The 25,749-nt window shown below is 42.7% G+C and overlaps 1 protein-coding gene and 1 pseudogene across 1 annotated transcript; both read left to right on the top strand.

Moving 5' to 3' along the window:
- The first annotated feature begins 1,376 nt into the window (after positions 1-1,376).
- LOC140653411 (alpha-1-antitrypsin-like) lies at positions 1,377-10,746 on the top strand (annotated as a pseudogene).
- Positions 10,747-19,361: 8,615 nt separating this feature from the next.
- Positions 19,362-23,609, top strand: LOC140652958 (alpha-1-antitrypsin-like). Its single transcript, XM_072864442.1, has 4 exons — positions 19,362-20,034; positions 20,709-20,979; positions 21,538-21,685; positions 23,400-23,609. The coding sequence occupies exons 1-4, from the start codon at positions 19,377-19,379 to the stop codon at positions 23,607-23,609; spliced, it is 1,287 nt and encodes a 428-aa protein (XP_072720543.1). The 5' UTR covers positions 19,362-19,376.
- The last annotated feature ends 2,140 nt before the right edge of the window (positions 23,610-25,749 follow it).

Genomic DNA, 25,749 nt, shown 5'->3' with positions numbered 1-25,749 from the left:
GTTACTCTCTCCAGAAGCAGGCCCTGTGGTGGACCAGCCATTGGCTTACAGAACCTCTGCTGACTTCCCTAGTAGGACAATGGGCCTCTTCTTCAAGCCACCACCTCATGAAAACACTGATAATTGAAGCAGAGAGGCAGATTTTGAAAGAGTTTCTAAATCAATCCTTGTTGACTTTCAACAAGAGAATAATACAGATGAATGTCTGAACAGCAAAAACATTTGCATTTGTGTCTCTGCTACAGTTTTCTCCCTGTACTGAAGCATGCTTTGGTTCACCTCAGAGTCATGCAGGGAATGCAGAATTACCCCCAACCCTTGCATACAAGGATTTACAGCATTGAGTCTCTCTCCTGCTACCTTCCTCTTCAGCTGGCTGTGCAGCTGCCCAGTGGACTCCACTGCCCAGGCTTCCTCTTCTGATGTGACTAATCCAAGGCTCAAAGAAAGCCTCCTAGTGTGGGACTGTTTCTGAACTGATGCTAAGTTCATTTTGGGGGAAAAAACAAGTTGCATGTTAATTACTCCTTCTGCTCTGCTTTTCGTAGAACAGTAAGTTAGCTTGGTTTAGCATGTTGTAGCAGGTGTCTGAGCTGCATGGTCAGGAAACTAAAGCCCCAAGGCAGGCCATAACACTTCAGGAGATGTTTTAGCACTTGTGTCATTATCTGGCAATAAGCTAGGAACATATATCTGGTAGAACAGCTGCTCATGGCCATGGACCTCTTCTCTCCAAAGTGTGTTTGCCTATGGCAATTATGCATGTTTGGGGACAGCAAACACAAAAGCCAGCTGGCCCTGCGATCACTGACTTCTACCTGCTCTGCATGGCTACATGTGGATGGAAAATAGTTTCATCAGCATTTATCTGCATCCTCAGATGAACATTACATGGATCAAACCAAAATTAACAGAAACGTAAATGCTTAACGCTGCTCAGCTGTATGACTAAAGGAGCAGCACAGAACAGCCAACAGCCTGTCTTGGAGCACTGTGAGCATTTCACTTTTTTTCCTGAAAGACTGTGCAATCAAGCATTCTAGCTTATTCATTCATTTAATTCAAACACAGTGGTTTTGTGGCTGGCAAAAGAGAACAGTCTGCTCCATCAAGCCTCACCTGACCTACACAAGCACTCCAGGGTACAGCAGCAACTGGTACTCTAGGAAGAAAAAATACAAATTCAAAACCAAAGTACTTAACAGCAAACTTTGGCTGTATCTAAAATGAGTATGCAGAGTTCAGCTGTATTCTGAAAAAAAAGAGCTGAGGCTGTAGATACTGTGCAGGGAACCTAGCTGCATGACCAAGGCCATGGATCCCAGTAGATAAAGAAGTACCTCTGAAAGCAGCACAGCTGCGGACTGGCAACAGCCATGCTTACACTGTTTTACTTACACAGCTCCTTGGCTCTTCAGGATCCAGGGAATTGTGTCACCCCTTCCCGAGAGGACAGTAACAAGTCCTGCAAGGTACAGCAGAGGCATAGAGGGACTGAGCAGGCATTCTCCTGGCTGGCTGATCAAACCACATCTCTAAACAGTTCATCCAGCCATGAATGCTGGTCAGCCAGCTTCACAGCACTTATCTTCCTTTGAAAGAATCCCAGGAAATTGAAATACATCTTTACAAGAAGGCTGAGACTTATTGTGTGTGACTGCCTTGATTTGTTACTGGTTAATGTTACTGGGTTGCTCTCTTCTGTTATTTGGCATTCTTTGAGAGATTTGGGACTGTGCCTTGGTTTACTGTTTATATATGTTACAACAGTTGCATTTGTTCAGTATCATGTTTAGGCACTTGCAGTGATGGCACACATTTTATACAGCTTTTTCAAGTGCTAAAGTCTACATTAAGTACTTTTCAGATCTTGATATATTAGGTGGTCCTTAACAGAGATACAGAGAGAATTATTAGGTTGTGAGGAGACACCATGTCTGAAAAATTACAAGATTACTATTCAATATACAGCTAAAATTCACCATTCTTACACGAACTAATGAGGTACCCTCTTTATTAATGAGGCCAAGAGGACTCATTGGCTCCCAAATAATGACCAGTGGGGTCTCTACTGTGTAGAAATAAAAAGATGAGATGTTGACACCTAAGTGGAGTCCAGTAGGCCAGCTAACATGTCTGAGCACAAGTGGTGCACCCTGCAGCTCCCTGACCCTGGCCTTCAGAGCTAAGTGCTGGGCAAAATTGTGTGTTTCCAGATGAACAGTTATCTCCATCTCAGGTAGCGTATAGGGCAAAGTACCGGCCCTTGGCACAAAAATCTCATTTCCAATAAATATTTGCTTAGGAGTTGCATACCCTTTGGGATGTAACACTCCAGTCTACTGACCAGCTGGGCCCCATGGTCTTTGCTTCTGTTTGGAGTGGAGACATGTGGACACATGCATACAATATCCAAGAAAACTAGCTTCATCAGCATTCAGCTTTGTCCTTCTAGATAATACATATTTGAAGCCGTGTAATGTTTAACAGAGGAAAACAGCAGTAGGAGTAAAGCAACAAGAAACAGCACAACCCATACAAGAGCAAGACCCTTCTGAATGCAATTTAAGTACTCAGTTATCTTTACCTTAATGATTTTGATGCAGTTGTATGGTATTTAGCTAGCGAGTCATGAAGCACATCTGCTTTCAAGGGTGAAATCTGGTTTCTAAGCACTCAAATGACAGCAGAACTTAATTTCAAGAAATATTGAATAGCAAGTTGTGGGGATACATTATAGCAGCTCCACAGAATACAACTCTGCTCTGAAGGTTTATCCCAAGTATCTCCTTCACATCTAGAAGAAATCTGTTTCATTAACAAGGGGGAAGCATTCTGACTTCCCACCTGTCAATCTTATTTTTTATCATTACTAATGTTCCCTAAATCTTACAATCAGAAAACCAAAACTGAGGTGAGTGAGCTATCTTATTTACTCCAGTGTGGTCCAGATAGGATTCACAAATTGATTTTCCTATGCCAACCTACCCTGTAAGTCCCGATTTATTCAGATCCCACAGAGCAAAGCTGCTGAAGGACAAGCCGGCTCCTTTTCACCCAAATCTTAGTGGTCAGGGTGCTGACACAGGGTGGGGGAAATCCCAATAAACATCTCATCTGCTCTGCTGAACCCATGCCTCTGAATGCCTTTGCCATTGACCGGGGGGGAGGGGAGCATGTAATCTCCCATGTAATTCATGTAATCTTCTTCCCTGAAGCTGTTCCGCTTCAAGTAGGACATCAGGTGAAGGCTATTTGGAGTTACTTTTCTAGTCAGTAGTGCAATTTTTAATTGGAGTAGCTCTTTACCTGTTTTCTGACAGGTTAAACATCCTAGACACTACAAATCATCCCAACATGTTCTTGGTCTAACCTGTAAAAAAGAAAGCAATAAGCACACAAAAAAAGAAGTGGCCACAGTTATCAGAAACAGCCAAGATGCCACAATCCAGGCTCTTTGCTGAGCACTACTCTGGCCATGGGGCTATTTGCCTTACAAAAGGAGGCTTTCCTGCTGATACAAAGTTTGGAAAGACAGGAGGGGCCAAGTCCACACCAGTAACCTCACCCTACCATGACCAAGATGGGGGGAGTACACACAGAGAGGCATCTGTCTGGAAGATATGCATCACATGAGTGGTTGTTTAAAATAAAGCAACATATTCTGATCTAATCAGGTATTGAAGCAGAAAATTTTTACCAGCTCTCTTGTGATTAGTCACTTTATATATTAAAATGAGTCAAGAATGAAAGAAAGAATACTGCTTGAGTGCTGCAATCTTGTATTGTTTTCCATTGAAATAGCACTGTCATTTGACGTAAGCCTCATTCAATCACTAATACCATAATAATCCTGAGAGTTCTTAGAGATAAACATAAAAGAATTAAGAGTTGCTCCTGATGTGCTGCCTCACCATAAAACAGATTTACACAGAGACAAAAAAAAAAAAAAGCCTTTTCACTTGTTCTCTCCCTCTGACTCTATTTTTCTTTAATACTCACATGTTTCTTTCTCCAGTAACAAGGGACTTTTGTAGCTGGAGTAAAGCAGAACTAAAGTAGGCAGCAATGGATAGGAATTACAGATAAACTCAGAAGCACAAGGATTTAAAAAACACTTCCATAGTAAAGGAGCAGGTCAGGAGATAACAGTGATTACCAGATAGCTGTTGAAGGTAGTAGCAGATAGAAATAAAAGATGAGATGTTGGCACAGCTGATCACCAGCATCCAAGACCATTTCACTCTTTGTCCACACAGTAGCTGTGACAGGCAACCTTCCCACTGTGCTTGCTGGTAGCCGTGCTTCACCTCACTGTCCACAGACTGACCCCCACAATGACAAGCCCCCACAGTGAGTGATCCCCAGGAGCAGCATCCCCATGAAGGAGGTCCTCTTGAGTCCTGCCAACAGATAGCCCCCAGCAACACAGACTTTGCCTTCTGGTTTTACAGGTAAGCAACCACCCAAGAACCTAGCAAGAACATTTTCTTTTACCCAGTCAGCATCTCCACTGCCTTTGCCCTACTGGCCCTAGGCTCCAGAGTCACCAGCCAGGCTCTAGTGCTGGAAGGGCTGGCCTTCAACCTCACCAACACCCAGGAGGAGGAGATACACCACAGCTTTCATCATCTCCTCCTCTTGCTGAACCGCCCTGGCAGCCAGGTGCAACTGAGCATGGGGAACACCCTGTTCATGGACAAACACCTGAAGCCACTGAAAACATTTCTGAAGGACATAAAAAAACTGTACAAAGGAAAAGTTGTTTCTAGTAACTTCCAGAATTCCATTGAAGCTAAAAAAGAGATCAATGATCATATAAAGAACAAAACCCATGGGGATATAAACCCAATACTTAAAGACCTCAATACAAACACTCTAATGGTAATCGTTAACTACATTTATTTCAAATGTAAGTTACACAGGTGTTATTTACTGCAGTACCTCAGTTTCACCAAACAAATACCCCAGATTCTTTCTGAATTACATTTAAAAGGAAGGTCAGTGTTAAGATTAGGCTATTATGCTAAGGAACATTGAAAGTTCTCATGCTTTGAAACCTCTTCCATATCTAAATTTTTCTAGCATATGTTTAGGCTCCTAAGCATAAAAGTTCATTTATTTGCAATCTTCGAGTTTTAGGGAATTGCCAGAGCACAACAGATTTATGCATTTGTAAATTTTTCTATCAGACTTTATCTACCTATTATTTAAAAAATTACAATGTTTTCACATGCTGTATGAAGTAGAAAAATAAATTCCAAAGATGTAGATTAACAAAAATTGTCAAACACTTTAATTTACTTACAGTCCATGCCTATTAAATGGGTAGGTACTTCTGGAGTTGGAGTCTAAATGTTCTACAGCTTGTCATCACGTTACACATATCCCAAGAGATACTTGCGAATGCACTGCTTTGGCAAGGATTAACTTCCTCTTAGCTGTTATATCCATTTGTAGCAGCATGCAGGACATACATGCAATTTACCACTCAGAAAAGCATGTTTGGAAATAGTTGAACTTTCAGCAAAACAGACTTTATTTCAAGTACTTTATTAAATTTGGGTACCCTAGTCTCAGTTGCCCTAGTCTGAGGCATTTCTTTATGATACCGGAGTATATTTTTTTTACTGGGGGCCAGGAAGGAAAGTTCAAACTTATAAAGTAATCAGAGTACTTTCGAGTTTACATTCCATTATTTATTTTTCAATTTTATTTTATTTCTATTCAATATTAAAACAAAAAGAGAACATACTTACAGAATGGCAAGCTGTGATCCCTGTGTATTTGTTCAGTGAATGACCTGGTTTAATACAAAATAAAATATCATGGAAAATTCAGTTGAATAAACATCAAGAGAAAACCATTTTGAAGATTAAAGCCCTTGAAGCCCTATTCCATTCACCGTAATGTAGTTAAGATCAGGCCCAAAAGTTCGGGTTGTTCTTGCATGTAAGCTTTTCCTTACATGCATGAAAAAGCATGGAAGGAGCTTAACATGCTACCTTTTAAAAGGCAGATATCTGCTGTGGAACTTGCTCTACAAGCAATATTCTGAAATCAGAAAGTAACTTCTTGGATCCTGGTCAGCTTTCATTTTCTTCAAATAAAACATAAGGTAATATGATGAAGTTACTTCATTTAATTTATCTGACTTAGAAAGGTGTTCTACAAGTCCATATGAAATTTAACCTGGGATATTTAGTTGTTACTGAACACAGTACAGCAAAGATGACAGGGAAAAAGATCTTTAATAAACTTGGAATACCTTTGATCTTCAAGTATGAGTGTAAATCTTCAGATATGGGTTTATCTTGTGTACATTAGTCTGGACTATATTAATATATTCTCCTTGAAATAAGCATTCTATTGCATTCTTTCTCTTTTGGTTTCAAGCCTAGTGGGAAAATCCTTTCAATATTAAGGGGACTCACAAGGATTATTTCCATGTGAATGTGAAGATCTCAGCTGAAGTGAAGATGATGACTCAAGATGGCTTTTGTAAAACATAATCTGGCAGGAATCTGTCTTGCGAGGTGATGCAGATTCCTTACAAGGGATATGTTGCAGCATTGTTTATCTTGCCCAATGAAGGAAAAATGAAACAGTTGGAAGATGCCCTGACAAAAGACACTGTGTCTAAATGGGAAAAATTACTGGAACGATGGTAAATATAGTCGCAAAGTCCTAAAGCCTTGAAGTCCTAAAGGCACAAGAGCAGGCTGTCCCCAGGTGCCGAAAGACGAGCCGGCGGGGAAGAAGACCGGCCTGGCTGACTAGAGAGCTCTGGCTCGAACTCAGGAGAAAGAGGAGAGTCTATGACCTCTGGAAGAAGGGGCAGGCAACTCAGGAGGACTGCAAAGGTGTAGCAAGGCTGTACAGGGAGAAAATTAGAAGGGCCAAAGCTGAGCTAGAGCTCAATCTGGCTGCTGCTGTAACAGACAACAAAAAATACTTCTTCAAATACATTAGCAGCAAAAGGAGAGCTAAGGAGAATCTCCAGCCCCTAGCAGATGGGGGAGGAAACACAGTGACCAAGGATGAGGAAAAGGCTGAGGTACTTAATGCCTTCTTTGCCTCAGTCTTTAATAGTAGGACCAATTTTTCTCTGGGTACCCAGCCCCCTGAGTTGGAAGATAGGGACGGGGACCAGAATGGAGCCCCCATAATCCAGGGGGCAATGGTTAGTGACCTGCGGCACCACTTAGACACTCACAAGTCTATGGGGCCTGATGAGATCCACCCGAGAGTACTGAAGGAACTGGCAGAAGTGCTCACCAAGCCCCTTTCCATCATTTACCAGCAGTCCTGGCTAACTGGGGAGGTCCCTGCTGACTGGAAGTTAGCAAATGCGAGGCCCATCTGCAAGAAGGGCCGGAAGGAGGACCCGGGGAACTACAGGCCTGTCAGCCTGCCCTCGGTACCGGGGAAGCTGATGGAGCAGATCATCCTGAGTGCTATCACACGGCATGTAGAGGATGACCAAGGGATCAAGCCCAGCCAGCATGGGTTCAGGAAAGGCAGGTCCTGCTTGACCAACCTGATCTCCTTCTACAACAAGGTGACCCGCCTAGTGGATGAGGGAAAGGCTGTGGATGTTGTCTATCTAGACTTCAGTAAAGCCTTTGACACGGTTTCCCACAACATTCTCCTGGAGAAACTGGCTGCTCATGGCTTGGACGGGTGTACCCTTCGCTGGGTAAAGAACTGGCTGGATGGCCAGGCCCAAAGATTGGTGGTGAATGGAGTTTACTCCAGTTGGCGGCCGGTCACAAGTGGTGTTCCCCAGGGCTCTGTGTTGGGTCCAGTTCTGTTTAATATCTTTATCAATGATCTGGACAAAGGGATGGAGTGCACCCTCAGTCAGTTTGCAGATGACACCAAGTTGTGCGGGAGTGTTGATCCGCTTGAGGGTAGGAAGGCTCTGCAGAGGGACCTGGACAGGCTGGATCGATGGGCCGAGGTCAATTGTATGGGGTTTAACAAGGCCAAGTGCCAGGTCCTGCACTTGGGCCACAACAACCCCATGCAACGCTACAGGCTTGGGGAAGAGTGGCTGGGAAGCTGCCTGGCAGAGAAGAACCTGGGGGTGTTAATTGACAGCTGCCTGAATATGAGCCAGCAGTGTGCCCAGGTGGCCAAGAAAGCCAATGGCATCCTGGCTTGTATCAGAAATAGCGTGGCCAGCAGGAGTAGGGAAGTGATCGTGCCCCTGTACTCAGCACTGGTGAGGCCGTACCTCGAATACTGTGTTCAGTTTTGGGCCCCTCACTACAAGAGAGACATTGAGGTGCTCGAGCGTGTCCAGAGAAGGGCAACGAAGCTGGTGAAGGGTCTAGAGCACAAGTCTGATGAGGAGCGGCTGAGGGAACTGGGGTTGTTTAGCTTGGAGAAAAGGAGGCTGAGGGGAGATCTTATTGCTCTCTACAACTACCTGAAAGGAGGTTGTAGCGAGGTGGGGGTCGGTCTCTTCTCCCAGGTAACAAGTGATAGGACGAGAGGAAATGGCCTCAAGTTGCGCCAGGGGAGGTTTAGACTGGATATTAGGAAATTTTTCTTCACTGAAAGTGTTATCAACATTGGAACAGGCTGCCCAGGGAAGTGGTTGAGTCGCCATCCCTGGAGGTATTTAAAAGACGTTTGGATGAGGTGCTTAGGGACATGGTGTAGAGGTGGTCTTGGTAGTGTTAGGTTTACGGTTGGACTCGATGATCTTAAAGGTCTTTTCCAACCTATACAATTCTGTGATTATGTGAAATATAGAATTCTGATTTGATGATTCAAGGTAGTCAGAATCCAAAGTCTGAATACTGTGATCAGGTTTTACAGTTACTAGCCTTTGCTGTTGATTGGAGATTTAAACAATGGAATGGGTATAAAAGGACAGACCAAATGATTTGATGATTTCATACTTTCAGCAAAAATTCGAATCAGCATTGCCTTGTGATGAGGGAAGAGACCTGTGAGCTGGGAAATTTATTTTTTTTCCCCACACATTTTCTAGTTGATGTTAAGTGTCTGTCTCCATTTCCCTTGCCTCAAGCACAATGTGTTAAGAGTGGTAATACTGCGACATAGCAATCAGATCCCTCAGAGGGAATGGGGTGTGATTCCAAAAGAAAAACCTTCAAAGCTAGAAAGACAATGCAAACTTAGTCCCAAAATGCTGGCACCACCGCTGCTTGCTCTCCCTTCAAGTGACTGTGTTGCAGAATAATACAAGAAAGCCCAGCTGACGTCATTCTCCTTTCCTATCCTCCAGACCATCGTCTTCCCATCTTCTTTTTGTTGCCATCTTTTTCAGATGAAAAGACTAACATTTTAGCACAGAAGAACCACCAGCAAGTTGGGAGTCTTCAGTCCAAGGCATGCTTTGATTGCAATAGCTACCATAATTTTCTTTTGAATTAACAGGAGGATAGAAGTATATATTCCAAAACTATCAATTTCAGGCACCTATGACTTAAAGAAGATGTACATGAATCTGGGTATAACTGATGTGTTTTCTGACCAGGCTGATCTGTCTGGAATCACAGGGAAGCCTGATATGAAGGTTTCAAAAGTAAGTTTGTCAGCAGAAACAATGGCCTTCAGATTCCTCAATACCCAATTGTCTTGCCCTAAGCTAAGTTGGGCAATTTTATTTATTGCTAGGGCTGGCTGATACTCTGAACTAGAACATTTAGCTGATAAAGTAACTTTAAACTCTCTCAGACTTCTCCAAGATCTGGAGATAAGGGTACTGTCTTCCGTCTGACAGGCAAAGGTTGGAAGGGGAGTACCATTTGTCCCAGCAACTAAACACAGCCCAGTTTCTGCATGTGAAAGGAGTGCACATGGATATCTGTGTTGGGGGTGCCTTGTGTCACCATATCTAGCAGAAAAAGTGGCCTTTTTCTAACATGTGCATTCTAGAATTTTAAAGGATTTTAAAACTTCTCCTGCCATTGAAGGCCTTGATGAGTGCTAATCATGTAAGATGGACCAGACCTGAGGAAAACATCCCATTTCCTGAAAATAATGCGGAGAGAACAGATACAGTGAAGAGAAAGGCTAGCATTCTTACAGCCATTCTGAAAACAGCAATTACAATGTTCTAACATTTTGGGGCTAGTAAAACAAAAAGATTAAAAAGACCAAACAATAATTAAAAAAAAAAATTGGTATCAAGGTTGAATTTCTACTGGCTAAACTGTAATGCACGTGCTATTAGGGATACATACAGAGCAGTTCTGGAGCCCAATTTCCTTTCCTTCTGAAATTGTCATTCCTTATGAATTTGCTTGAATATTCTGTTTTCAACTAATTCCACAAGGTGTGCATTCCCTAAGGTCTGTGTTGGATACACTTGTGTTGAGGTACTCTGAATGTAAGAATACTTGCTTATTGAGACAACATTGCTAAAAAAACCACCACGGGCTATAGTGGCCTCCTTCCTGGTTCCTGGCCTACCAGCAATTTTTGTGAAAGGCAGTAGCTGAATTAACTTAGTACTAATTTTAATCATTTCACACCCTGTCCTCCACACACATTATCTCTTGATGTATTTCATTGTAGGCTGCTCACAAGGCCCTGCTGAAATTTCACAAGAATGGCACAGAGGCTGCAGCAGTCAGTGGCACAGATTTTCTTCCTCATTCTATTCCTCTTGTTAAATTCAACCATCAATTTTTGCTGTTGATTGTTGATCAATATACTCAGAGCATCCTCTTCATGGGAAAAATTGTAAACCCAGCTGAAAAATGACTGGTCAGTGGCTGGGCTTATTGATTTGAATTGCATTCTTCATGCAATTATAGTTCAATGTGATTAAAATTATATCAAAACAGTTACTAACAATTTTCTTGTTCCAAAGAAATGAGGCAAGAGTGTGGTCATTCTTAAAAACACTGTTCTTGCTTCCTCCTCCAGTAGAAAGTAACCACTGAGATACACCTATTCGTGAATTCTGAAGAATTTTATAAATCAGCTTTCTAATGACCAGTGTATATCATCTTTGAAAAACAAAGTAAGGATCCAGCTGAGAGAATCAGTTTAAAAAATTTTGAGTAAATAAAGATTGAACAAAGAGGCCACTCCTGACTTGTGAGTAGGAAGGAAAGAAAGTGCTGAGGTTTGCTCCAGCTGCTGCCAGCTTTCACCAGGTTCTGGTGCTGGAGGGCTGACATGAGGAAATTTAAAATACAAATGCAGTCCACTCAGGGATATCTTAGTTCTTCTCTTCCACATGGATGTCATTGATGGAGAAAGGCCATTTTGTATTTCCATGAGAAAATGATTGCTCGCCTCTCTAAAGATGTCTGTGCCAATTTGACATCTCTCTCCTAATGCAGCCTTATAGAACCAAGGCACTGTCCAAATCCAGAGCCAAGGCTTGGCACTTGTGAGGATCTGGAGCACCAAGAAAAGGGATGCGTGCCGACAGAAACACAGCCAGTCTGGTGTGGTGTCAGCCTGACTCCCTCCGTATTCCATCCTGTGGGATCAACAGCAGATGTTTAAGAGTGATAAATGTATTTAACACTGTTCAGGGGTACAGCAGCATAGACTTAGGTTAAAAAAACCCAGACCCTTCTCAGTGTGTTGAACCTCATTCAATTTCTTTAAATATACCAGGTTAGGTGACCAGGAGTTTAATTTTTTAAAACCGAAGTTTGAGTCTATATGGTCATGAGGTCAATTTTATAATAGAGTAGTTAGTACCTGAGAAGGAGGTACTCTGTAGAGTCCAACCTCTCCAAGGCAACTGTTACCTGCCCACACCAGTCTGTGCAGTTAGAGCATTTGCCTTGGGTACAGGATATTCAGGAATATTTATGTTCAGACCCCTCCCTTTCCTGAAGGCAGACAATCCCATACCTCCAATATCCTAAACTCCAGACTGCTCAGGCTGACCTCTGCAAAAGGAGAGCTAGCATTGGACCTGGAGTGCTGTTAAGGATATTTGCCTGGAAGACGGAAATCCAGATCTGCCCTTCCCGGGATGGAGAGTAGGTTTGGCAGATAAATCCTAATGAATTCTCTGCAAACTACATTTTTTAGTGGGTGGTGGCTGAAGCAATGATATCTTATGACATTGGTAGGGCTTCTAGGAAAAGGAAGGCATAGTTCAGATCACACATTGGGGGAGTCAGTCACTTTCAGACCAGGCCTAGGCACTTCCTTTGAAGGTCAAGTCTTTTGCCATATTGTCCTTTATGACATTCACAGCTGATGGCATCCACCCACATTGTGTTATCTTCTTTGAGTCCCCCCTTAAGGTAACAAAGTCTCCACAAGCATCCTATGTGGAAGCAGTGGCTAAATCAGAGCTGGGGAATATTTTAGTTGGCTAGACACCCAAAAGGTGCTACTGACATTGCTTTATAGATTTAATCTTGTGTTTTATCAACAAATGGAAGTTCAGAAAGGATAGGGTATGAATACCGGGAAGGGGTAAAACAAACATTGAAATTAATTTTACCCCCAGAGTTTACATCTATGCTGGTAAATAAAGTGCTCCAAGGTCTGTTCTTTAGCCATTAGGTCAACTGGCTCATCAAAGCTCATATCCATGTTGCTTAACTCTGACCCTGCAAGACATCTGCGCTGCTTATTGGAAATATCCCCTGCTCTGTGCCAACTCCAAAAACATGCTTAGCACTTGTTTGGAAGAATGGTAGCTGGTATGAGCGATACCTGTGTCTGAAACTGTACAAAAAATGTAAGAATATGAGTGACTGCAGGCTGATGGTCAGGCTTGTGCCCCAGCACTGCTCAATGTACTAGTACAAACAGAGCCAGAGTGACCATCTGAGGGGTGGGAAACTGCCCCTCTGTCATTCAGCCCTATAAGCTCCCCCTCTGCTGGCAATCTTCCTTTTTTGAATGACACTAAGTTCCAGGTCATGCAGCTAGGCCTTCACCAGTTACTTCCCAAAAATGAGGGAACTGGAGATCCTTCGCCCTTCTGTGGAATAAGATTAGGCAGTTCAGGAAATACCCTTCAAAATTACTGCAAGTCACAAACTGTGAGACTCCCATGTACTTCCCATGGATGTGTTTTGGTGTTTTTTTCTGATCAGTCTTGTGCATTTGCTGTCACAGTAATTGTGCATGATTATTTTCAAAAGGCTGCTCCTCATTAAAGATTTGTGGGAGTCCTCAGATGAAACAGCAATGCTTTGGTGATGCAGATACCTGAAACACTTCACAGCTGAGCACATAGAACCATAAAATATGCAAGTTTAATTCTATTACATGGTAATAGAAATGAACTGAAATACAGTTTAAAATGTGATACAACTTACTGTGGAGGTATAGCCACTGTCCATCATCCATGTCCAGTCCCCCTCCTTAAAAATATTGAAACCAGGAGTTTTGTTATGAACTGGAAAGTCTGTCACTGTTTCAGGGACCTGACAGTTTTTTGACAGTTGTGCAAGCTGCTTGCTAGGTGCTGCCCTGCCTCTGCAAACTGGAATGAGCTGACAGAAAAGGCCATTGGAGAGTCTTCCTTGGCAGCTGGATCCCACAGCTGAGAAAGGCTCAGCACCCAAGGCCAGTGTCATGCAGCTCTCCTTCCAATGACTGCTCAGAGGCAGGCAAAGATGGAGGTGATGAAGTGCACAGCTCCCCAAATCTGACAGTGACGTTAATTAAAGCAGACCATGACTGCAGTAATACCACTGCTAAACTAGTGCTGAATCAGAGACGTAACGAGATCCCCTGTGATCAACTCATTCTCACAGACAGTGCCAGACCAAAGGGAAACTTGTATTTTTTGATTGCTAAAAATTTTTAGAAATGGTTTTACTGGAAGATCAGAAAGACAAATGTTGCTATAACCTGATAAAGTAGTAACTATAGAAGTTCTCAAAGGGCCAGATGGATTAATTTAGGAGTTGTTTCTGGCATGGTACCCAGATAAGAAATCTACTTACAAATAGATCAAGAAATCTTGAATTGGCTTTAGTTTTTCTTTACTGCATGCAATGCTCCTTTGCTGCACTGGAGCCTGTTGTCCCTGGCTGTCAACAGTCCAGTGGCCACAAGCAGAATAAGAAAATTAAGCGCCGCAGGAACAGCATCCCCAAGAGGGAGATCCTTTTGGGTCCTGCCAATGGATAGTCCCCAGCAACACAGACTTTTCCTTCCAGTTTCACAAGCAAGTGACTGCCCAAAAACCTGGCAAGAGTGTTTTCTTCTCCCTGGTCAGCATCTCTGCTGCTTTTGCCCTGCTGGCCCTGGGCTCCAGAGCCACCAGCCAGGCTCAGGTGCTGGAAGGGCTAGCCTTTAACCTCACGGACACTTGGGAGGACCCACCACTTTCCTTTACTGTCATTTATTTTAATTCTGAGAGTTATACATACCATCTCTAAGTTCTTGTACCATTATAATTAATTAAGGTTTTTGGTCTGTAGTCTTAACTACTTGAGTTTGATGCATCTTTTGGAAAAATAAATTCAAGCTACAATTTAAATTGAGAGTAAAATTTTGGTCTTGCAGTCTCTCTACTATTGCTTATTTTTTCCCCTTTTTAATTCCAGTGATTTTTAAAAAACTTATAACAACTAGGTTTGAAAAGCCTTGGCAGTGGCAGGTCTGTAGCAGGTCTACAATTCCAATGTCTTCATCTGGGAACTTTATGGAAAATATATCAGTAAAACCTGAGATGAGCTCTCAGTGAGAGATTACCTGTCTTGAACATTAGAATGCTGGCTGATTGACTCCAGTGGAATTCACATCAGGCCTTAAATGCTTGTATGCTCTTGTAAACACATTTTATTTCAGTGCTAGGAGATTAGGTGCAGACAGAGCAGAAAACTTAAAATATTTTTTTCTGCAAACTGATGGAAGTGATCATCTGAGGTGAAATGTCTGTTACAAGAAATGGAATCACACCCTGGTAATAAAAGAACTTTACTTCCTTCTGAGATATAACACAGAAGAAAATAATAAGATTATTTGATTCTGTCTATACAGCTTTCATCTAGCAAACTATGAATTCATATGAAATTTTAGTTCAGAGATTCCTATTGCATTGGTGAAAGACGCTGAAAACAAAGCAGAAAAGGTCTAGTTTCTATTCCCAGTTCTGTCACAGACTTTTTCCTTAGCCTTCAGCTTTTTTCATTCTGTCAGTCATGCTGTTTTTTGAAATGGAGCCAGAAGAACTTTCCTTATCTGAGGAGAAAAGGATGAATATTTGTAATACATGGAGATCATAGTTGGATGCCCTTTACAGAAACAGACAAAAATACAGAGAGGACTTGATTTTTATTCTAGTTACATCAATTTTGCAATGATGCCAATCTCCTGATTTTAACAGAGTTATTTATGTCAAGAAGTTTATTTATATGATCTTTTGCAGACAGACCTTGAGTGATAACGTCTTTATAAGGCAACAAGAAATGGCTGCATGAGGATTTATCATGCAAAGTGCATATTTCTCTTGCTCAGTCCTTATCATCTTGCTGATGTTTTGTTTCCACAGCCAGAAATCCTTTGCCCTGGAAAACCTAGAAATATAGCTGGCATATAATAATCTGATGACCAAGCAGCAACAGGAGTAAGTTAATGATATGGGATGAAACCCTTCCTGTAAGGAGGAACCAAGACATATCATATAACTGAGCAGAGTCACTGGCAGACAGTAGGGAAAAAGATAATTAAATTATTCCTTAATTCCTTCCATATAGACCATTATGAGGCCAATGGGAAAAGCATCTGTCAGTCCTTTAGATGACTCCCCTGGCTCCTGTCTCCCTCTGTCCCAGCCACTGCTTAGCTAGAAGCATCCAGCAGCTCCGTACCCTCCTCTGTGAAATTCCTGTGGACAGATCTCTTTCCTGCAAAACTCAGCACAAACTTTCCAGTTTAGCCTCACATTTCACAGTGACATCTGTTCTGGGGACACAGCCATTTGCACCAACAGGAGTGTGCAGAGAAGTAATAAAACTGCTTTCCCCTCCCTGGGTTCTCACAGACACTGCCATCTGGCAGGTATGTCGGTGATACCCATGTGTGGTGATTCACCCTCATTTTCCATTGCATTCAACAGCAGAGACTCGTGTTTTCCAAGAGTCTCTATTTCTCGCACCTATGACCTAAGGGAGATTTTCAAAGGACTAGGTGTAACTGACGCATTCATTAACCATGCTGATCTACCTGGAATTGCTGAGAAGCTGATTGCTTTGAAGTTTGTGGATAAAAATGGTCATTTGAGGGCCGGATGTAACTGCTGGTCTTAACCTTGCCTAGGAAAAGACTTGACAGAGGGTCTGAGGAGCTGGTGCCTGGGAGTGGTGAGCAGGGACAGCAACTTTCTACTCTCTCCCTGACATGCTGAGTGCTGCTGCATGTCCTGGGAAAAAACAGAGGAATCACTGCAGAAGCTCTGCTGTTCCCAGCAGTTCCTCCCTGAAAACAGTAGCATCCTTCAGATGGTTAGCCAAGCATTAGGGCTGGGCTGAAAGATTCATGCTATCTATGTAGGCAGGCCTAGACTTGAGAAAAATAGCTTGTCTTTGCTAGAGTTAAGCAACAGCATACTTGCTCCTGCTGAACCTTGGTCATTTTACATAATACTGCAATAAACTTTCTGGGCACTTGCACACATCATGAAAAAAAACCTCTCTGTGGAAATAGGTTCTGACCAACTCTGCCTCTGTCTTGTAAGAGATAGCAGTTACATAGCAATAACTATGGTGGGTAGAATCCTATGTGTAGATAAATTGTAGATTTACCTGGAGTGAAATCATGTACATTCAATGGAAACAATTAGTCATTGCTAATTAGGATGAGTGCCATGCATCTCATCCTTAAATAACCTTCTAAACGGCTACATTGTGCCTGTTTCTCTCAGCTCCCTCTGAGAGGGATCCCAGTGTAAGTAAGTCACATACAGTATGTATATAAATCATGCCTATCCTATGTGTATGTAGCAAAGGGTTAAGAAGATCTACTCTCCTCCCCAGCTAATATTTTGCCGTGGTAAAGATTGCCCATTTCATTCTTCTATTTGTTTTCTTATTTTGGCTATTTTTCGAGTCATGCTAATACTTTGCTTTTCATTTTAGTAGTTTCTAAAATACTCATCAAAGGCCTCTCAAAAAGCTAAGCAGTGCCCCCGACTATCCTTTAAATTATCCAACAATTTAATGAGCCTTTCAAATAATGCCAGTTAGAGCATACCTGCAGTGTGCGCTGCAGGACAACATAGAGATACTGAGCTATTCCTGAACAAACTTGCTGCTGCCTTGTGTGCTCAATTAGATGGCATGCTTGCATCAGGATATGCCATGCAGAGAGTTCAGTAGGATGCAGCAACCTTTTTATAAACAGACATTGCTTTGGCCCTATCTTACGTTTCCAGTTCTTCTAATATTCCATTTTCTAAAGCTCATTTACCACAGTTATGCCAGACTACCTTGCAAAGCTCTTTTGCCCACACTTTAGTTCCAGACCAAGAGTAGCAAGATCCCTGCTCTTTCCCTCCCTTCAGAGACCTGGGTGCTGGCATCATTCTGCCTGTATGCCGGGAAAATAGACGTATAATGTTTGATGTCTGGAAAAAATAGCTTATTCAGTATTTGCTTTGGAAACGAATCTTATTTGCTCTGTTTAATATTTACCAGTGGACACTAACTTAATACTACCCAGAAAAACGAAGAATAGGGAAGAAGCTCTGTGAAGGAGAGGTCCAGCACTGTAAGTACCATATTATACTTTCTTAGAAGTCTTTGAATTCATGTTGTCTGTGATCTCTGCCATTTATTGCACAACATTTAATTCTGAGATGAATTTATTTTGTATAGTAATTGGAAATTATTTTAGCTTCTGGAAGCATGTTCTAAATGTTGGAAGCAGGACTCAGTCAGTGGCAGGATGACTGGGAGATGAGGTCCAAAATGAGTAGTCAACAGCCAATATCAAGGTGAAGAACAAAACCTTGTCTCTGCTCCCAGAGGAGTAAATTTAGTTGCAGTCTCAATGTCCTGACTACTCCAGGCTGATGCAGGGCTAATGACAGTAGCATACCTGTACCTCCAGTGTGCTTAAAGACCAGGCTACTTGCAGCCAAGTGGACTGGAAGAGAAATTAGTCTCTCTCAAAAGCAGATTTGGGGAATTATGAAAAGAATACTTACCAGACCAAAATTAATTACCTCCATTTAGAATGGGTTTTTTTTTTCAGAGTTGATGTTTTTATCCAGCATTTTAGACATGCTGAGCACAGCTCCATACTCAGCACTTCCACAGCATATATATCTCCATTGTTTCATACTGTGCAGCCAGAAAAGGGGGAACCCAGGATTAACAACTTCCCAAGAAATGTTTGATGTAAGACCTAAAGCTGGCATTAGACACACAGCCTGAGGCAGACCCTGGGGCAGAATCTCATGCTCCAGAACAAGCGTACAGCTGCTATGAACAACATTCAGATTATCTCTACTTTCCTGCAGGCCGCTGCCTACTTCATGTTTTTGAGTTTCTCTCATTTGAGATAATTTAGGTGAGGCACTCTATGGAGAACATTCTTCTCCAGTATATTTCATGGTTCTTCCCCTGGAAAGGGCAGAAGAGAGACTGTGAGGTTACACAGAATTTGCTTATGTCAGTTAAAGAAAGAGGAAAGGTCATCGAATTGCACATACTCCACTAAGGCAGATTCCACTATAGCTTTTCCTAAGACCTTAAGTCTTGGGCTTTGCAACCTTGTGGATAGTTTATGTGCAATAAAGAGAGTCAATAAACTGTCTCGATTTATCCTCAATTTGCTGAAACACTTAAGGTAATGTTTTGAAATAATATAGTTCTTGAGTTCAGAGCTGCTACACAAGAGGCAAAAAGATATAAGCAGTTTAAGGGGTGAGCATTTAGATGGATTTTATTCACAGCTGTAACTGAGATTATCTCTGTACCACTGCAGTGCTTGAAAACCCAAGTCATAACAAGACCATGGGTACTACAGAAACTTATCAGCAAAAGTTGGTCCCTCTATCAGAGTACTTACCAAATACATGGGGCCAATAGGTGAACTCAGCCATGCACCCAAAGGCACTTAGGAGTCAGAGGCATGCTGGTCAGAGGCAAGAACTATTATTTCAGGTGTAATACCTCACAAAAGCCGACACAACATAAATTCTTTCCTGGCAATGCCACATTAATATCTTCCTTCCTTTGCTCATTGGTCAGAAACTGATAGAACTGACTAGAAATAGACTATCCAGGAGGCCAGGTAGAAGAGTATTTATAAATAGAGCAGTAATCCTAAAGACTGACATCTGAAAATCAGTATCTAGAATACAAAAAATACTTTTATGCAGGAAAGATAAAATTTGCTAGATCTAAAAGTTGCTCTATTCTTTCTTAACAGAACTGTTCAGAAGGAAAATGAAGTCTGCATTGTATTTGTGTTTGTTGCTTCTTGGACTTCAAGTTCAGGGTCAACTAACCTGGTCTGACGTCAGTGATGAACAGCAGAAACAAAAAACACCCCATTCCCCAGAAGACCATTCCCAGGCTGAAGGTGAAAACTTGGCTCATGTCAAGATAGCCCCTAGCAACGCTGACTTTGCATTTAAGTTTTACAAGCATGTCAGAGAGGAGGTGGGCAACAAGAACATTTTCTTCTCTCCTTTGAGCATCTCCACTGCCTTTGCAATGCTCTCCCTGGGGGCCAGATCAGAAACGCTCAGTCAGCTGCACAAAGCCCTCTCCTTCAACCTGACAGAGATGGAGGAGCAGGAGATCCATGAAGGATTTCAGCGTGTCCTCCAGCTGCTGAACGACCCTCACCGAGAAGCCCAGTTGAGCATGGGCAATGCCCTGTTCATAGACGATCGACTGAAACTGCTCCAAAAATTTTTGGATGATGTCACAAATTTTTATTATTCTGAAGCTATTTCTAGTAACTTCCAGAATTCTGCACAGGCTATGAAGGAAATCAATAAGTACATAGAAACAAAAACTCATGGGAAAATTGTTGGTTTACTCAAGAATCTTGATGAACATACTGTGATGGTTCTGGTTAACTACATTTTCTTTAAAGGTGAGTGACAAATATGGGCAGCAATTATACACATAAGCTCTGGAAGTCTTATCCAGATCTAAGAAACATAACTTTTTTGACACTGTGAACTTATTATATCATCTAATTTAAAATATGTCTTTCTACTTTTAAATGACATAAGGAAATATTTGAAAGCCAGGTATGAAGAATTATTTACTTTATGAGAAAAAAAAAAGAAAAAAAAAAAACCTGTAGAAGTACTGATCAATGTCATATCAATTTTAAGCCAGGTTCAGAGCTGAAAGTATTCAGAAGGGATGAGCTTGGGAACTTATGATAATTTGTTGAAAGGTAGAGGTGTTTGGCTGTGAAGGACATGGTCAAACACAGATGACACTTGCATGAAAGGAATAGGCCTGGAGCCTGTATAGTGGGAGCCTGTGGAAGTTTTACCATTGCCTTAGCAGGCAAAGGCTCAGGTCTTTTACACAGCAACCCTCAGCCTATATTTTTCTTGTGTGATTTTTGTTAGAACCATTTAAATAATGTAAAGCTTCTTTTCATGGCCAAGGAACAAGCATCCTTAAACTGAGATAGGCTTGTTGTTGCCTTTACAGTTCAAATACAGCATTTTAAGCATCAACTAATGTGACATGCCTTTATTAGTCTCTTTTTCAGTTTATTCAAATCTATATTCATTCTTTTGTCAAAAGGCTACTGGGAAAAACCTTTCAACAATTTGTCCACCAGAGACGATGACTTCTTGTTGGATGGCAAGAATTCTGTTAAGGTCAAAATGATGCATCAAAAAAAAGGCTTCAATATCCATAGGGATGAAAAGGTGTCTTGCTGGATAGTAGAAATCCCATACAAAGGAAATGCTACTGCATTGTTTGTTCTGCCTGATGAAGGGACAATGAAGCAGGTGGAGGATGCTCTGCTAAAAGAAACAGTGTCTAACTGGATGCAATCACTTGAAGAAAGGTAATCTTTTAGCTGCTGCTTTGTTTACATATCAAAAAGGCCATAAGTACTCATCCAGGCAAAGTAAAGCTTAGGATGCCACAATGAGTTGCTAAGCATAGTTCTGAGGAACAAGCATTGCATAGTTTCCTTAAATCAGATAAGGTATTGGGCAACTTCATACATAAGGGGAACCCTATCTTCAGCTCCCTCAGTCACAGCAGTGGGAGTGCTACCAGCTGTGAGGATCCTGCACACAGGTACACTGCCCTCAGGAGCCTGCCTTGGGTAGGAAGAATCCAGTTCAAAAGAAAATACAATTTCTTTTTCTCCAGTCTGGATGATACTTTCCAGCCAGACACTTTCGTATACCAGCACTGTGTCTCTGCACCACTGATCAGACTGTGGCTGGTGGGACAGGTACCTTAATTTCTGCTTCTCTAACATGGGATTTATCACTGTTTTAGAAAGCCAAGCCTTAGCTTCACGGGTATTTGTGATGGGTATATACCTGCAACAGCTATTGCATCAAGGGATCTTGCAATAATAAACTCACATTTTTCATTTCTTTTTTAAAAGAGAAATCTACCTGGACCTTCCAAAATTCTCCATATCCAGCTCCTATGATGTTAAGAGCCTGTTTCAGAAAATGGGTGTGATAGAGGTGTTCACTGACAACGCTGATCTCTCTGGAGTGTCAGAAAAAACTCTTCTGAAGGTTTCCAAAGTAAGTATGCGAACAGAGATGGTAATCAAGAGATTTGTCTGCCTCGCTTACATGCGGGTTTTATCTCTGCAAATAGGCTGATCCCACTTCTGGAGTGTAGTCATGGCTCACTGATGGTAATAAAGGAAGGAGAAAGTTAGGGATTAAATGGCTCTTGTTCCTACAGTTTAATATTAAATTGTTTACTGCATAGCGATCCTGCAAATTTGCTTGAAAGTCTCTGGAGAAGAAAACAGGTCTGGAAAGAATAACAGGAATAATTTCACAAAAAGCTGGTGTAAAATAATTAATGCATGACAAGAGTCATAGTTATGACATAAGTTTGGGAATAGTCATTCTTATCCTATGTATACACCTTTCATTACTGCATTGTCTGAGTACCTCAGAATTTAGATGGACAACAGACTTGTGGGACAGGGATAGCCCCATTTCACAAAACAAGAAACTGGCACACAGACAAATAAAGTGATTTCCTTAGTGTCCCAGGGAATATATGCCTTGTGTCATGAGGGAAATGATCCTTCCCTTCTATTCTGCACTTGTGAGACCACCTCTGCATCCAGTTTGGGGCTCCCCAGTGCAAGGGAGATGTGGACATACTGGAGCAGAGCGAGTCCAGTAGAGGGTGAGCAGGATGGGTGCGTGGCTGGAGCACGGGATGTATGAGGAGAGGCTGGGAGACCTGGAGTTGTTCAGCCAGGAGAAGGAAAGGTGAAGGGAGGTTCTTAGTGCTGTCTACAGATACCTATTAGGAGGATGCAGAGAAGATGGACCCAGGCTGCTCTTGCAGGTGCACAGTGACAGGACAAGAGACAATGCACACACAATAGAAAATGGGAAATTGTCATCACATATTAAGAATAAAAATTCAACATGAGGGTGATCAAAAACTTGGATGGGTTACTTAGAGAGGCTATGAAATTTCTATCCTTGGAAATACTCAACTCCTGACTGAATGAGACCCTGAGCAACCTTATCCAGTGTCAGAGTTGACTGAAGTGTACAGCGGTTGGTTGCATTGGATGACCTCTAGAGGTCCTTCCAACCTATATTATTTAATGATTTTGTGATTCCTCACACTGAATTGTTACATGTGTAAACACCTGGATTACAGATATAGGACAAGTGAATAGAAGAAGGGTAGCAGGACCTCATGAGGGGAATTTTCAGATGCATCATGGACAATGAAGAAAAAACATGGAGGGCTGACCAAAGACAATGAAATAAGATCACATGAATTTAGAAATATGAATTTGCTATACTTACTATAGAAAGCCCTGTAAAGTCAAGTCATATCAGTGGGCTGTGTTACAGAAATACACCCTATAAAACTTGTCACTATTGTGTCTTTGCAGAAATAATTTTTTTGGCATACACAGAAATTGATGCAAAATGAAAACTTCCTTTGTGTTAAATATTAAGGACAAAATCTTACTCTGAGAAGCAACAGAACAATAAATGTTCTGTACGCTGCTTAGTCTCTGCAAGCAGCCAAGTTTGACTGCCAGAGTGTTGAAGAAAACTCTCCCTGAACTCAGAGCAAACTTTGCTTGTCTTGGAAAGGCTGGATATGAGTATCTTTTTCACACCAGTTGTACATTAATTCTGTGCTTTATTTTAAAAACTACGTTCTCACAGTGTTAAAGCAAGCAAGTTTGTCCCCAGTTGTTCTCGCTCTTCTGTACCTTGACTTTAACCTTTGCTTCCCTTGCAGGCAATTCACAAGGCCATGGTGGATGTTAGTGAGAACGGCACAGAGGCTGCTGCAGTGACCGTGGTAGAACTGGTACCAGTGACTGCAATGTTTCCTCCTCCTCCTCACATCACATTCAACAGGCCCTTCCTGATGATGATTATTGACAAAACCACCCACGGCATCCTCTTCATGGGGAAAATTGTGAATCCAGCTGCCAAGGAAGACTAGGTTAGAGCACTTGTACTCCCCAGTGCAGAGAAGAGACCTTGTGCACATCCCAGGGACTTCTTTGCAAAAAGGGACTAGAATTGATCCCTAATTAACAAATAAATAAATAAATACTACATTAAGTTATTCTTCACTTACAGACAGACAGCTGGGGACAAGCATGAGTGGACCATGTTTACAAAATGTCCCACGCCAAATAGGCAGCCGTGGGATCTTCAATAGACAAATGTTTCCCTACCTCACTCACTCATCACTGGTGCCATGGTCCCTTGCATGTAGATAAACCTTCCTACTCCTGGCTGAGTATCTCCCCATGTCTCCCATGTCCTGCATGTCGAGTCCTCAGCTCAGAAGCTCTTCAGCTGAGAAATCATAATTTCCCTCCCTTTCGTTCCACCGTGAATCCCAAGAGAAGTCTCCTTTGTCTTTGAAGTCTTTCCAGGGCTCAGTGGCCAAGAAGGGAAACAGAAACATAGACCTGTGAAACACTTCCTGTCCTAGATGGTGGATGCTCCTGGGTAAAGAATAACCCTTTTCCTTCCAGCTTGACAACTGCCTCCTACCAGCTCTCAACCCCTTGCTCCCGTCTCCATTCCTCATTAGTTGCTCCAGAGTAAGGGGCCCACCTTTTCTGGCAGGGCAAGACTTTAGCTTCTGTGTCAGCTAAAGCTGCACATCATTGCACAAACGGTCATCCTTAATGGTCTTGTGCATGTACAGTAACGCCTGGGCTCCCTAGGAGAACTGGATGTGGCAAAAGCCACCCTCTGGTTCCAGCAGCTGGTGACAGCAGCCTGGGAGGTCATGCCTCTGTTGTCCAAATGCCAGCTAATCATGCTGCTCTCTGCCCGCTTCTGCAAGCTCAGGCTGATGAGTGCCTCCAAGAGATCCCTCCCCATTGAGCTGATGTTTGGGGTGCAGCAAGATGACTCGGACACCTTCCCAAGCACTGAGGAGGCAGAAGCTGGTGTTACCAGCAGCACGACATGGAGAGCTGCACTGTGGCAGATTAATATGATTTATTGCCAATTAAAAATAGAGTAGGATAGTAAGAAACAGACATAATTAAAAACACCTTCCCCACACCCCTCCCTTCTTCCCAGGCTCAATTTCACTCCAAACTCTTCTACCTCCTCCCCCTGAGCGGCACAGGGGAATGGAGAATGGGGATTGTGGTCAGTTCATGATGCTTCATTTCTGCCACTCCTTCCTCCTCACGCTCTTACCCTGCTCCAGCATGGTGTCCCTCCCACAGGAGACAGTCCTTCACGAACTGCTCCAGCATGAGTCTTTCCTATGGGGTACAGTCTACCAGGAACAGACTGCCCCAGTGTGGGTTCCCTATGGGCCACAGATCTTACCAGGAGCCTGCTCCAGCACAGCCTCTCCACGGGCTGCAGCTTCCTTCAGGGCACATCCACTTGCTCTGGTGCGGGGTCCTCCACAGGCTGCAATGTGGATATCTGCTCCACTGCGGTCCTGCATGGGGGGACAACCTGCATCACCATGGTCTTCCCAGGGGCTGCAGGGCAATCTCTGCTCCAATGCCTGGACCACCTCCTCCTCACCTTCTTCACTGACCTGTGGGGCTGCAGGGCTGCTTCTCTCATATTTTTTTACTCCTCCCTCTCTGCTGCTGCACAGTTTTTACCATTTCTTAAATACACTTTCCCAGAGGCACTACCATCTTGGCTGAGGGGCTTAGCTGTGGCATGTGGTGGGTCTGTTCGAACCAGCTGGAACTGGTTGGAACCGGCTGTGTCAGCATTGGGCAGCCCCGGCCTCTCCTCAGAGAGGCTGCCCTGCAGCCCCCTGCTGCCAGCACCTGGGCACGGACACCTGATACACAGAAAGACAATCCTAACCAAGGTAACATTAAGTTCACTAAGGGTAAGGATATTTAATGAATGGGTAGAATACTTTGATGTCACTAATGAACTGTCAGGAGCTGCCGTTAGGAGCCCTTCACAGTGTCATCTCAGCATCAGGAGCTAGTGGGCCTCCACAACTTCACAAACGCAGCATGAGCTAAGCGACAACGCCTCCTCCCAGCGTTTTCAGTCTCAGCTCTGCTTTCCACCTGAGGAGGGGCAGGAATCAAAACTTTATCTGAGAGGGCCTGGGGCTCCCCGCCGATGCT

Source organism: Ciconia boyciana, chromosome 6 (assembly GCF_034638445.1).
Source record: "Ciconia boyciana chromosome 6, ASM3463844v1, whole genome shotgun sequence".
Classification (NCBI taxonomy): domain Eukaryota; kingdom Metazoa; phylum Chordata; class Aves; order Ciconiiformes; family Ciconiidae; genus Ciconia; species Ciconia boyciana.
Note: the sequence above shows the minus strand (reverse complement) of the source record. Positions and strands in the feature narration are given on the sequence as shown.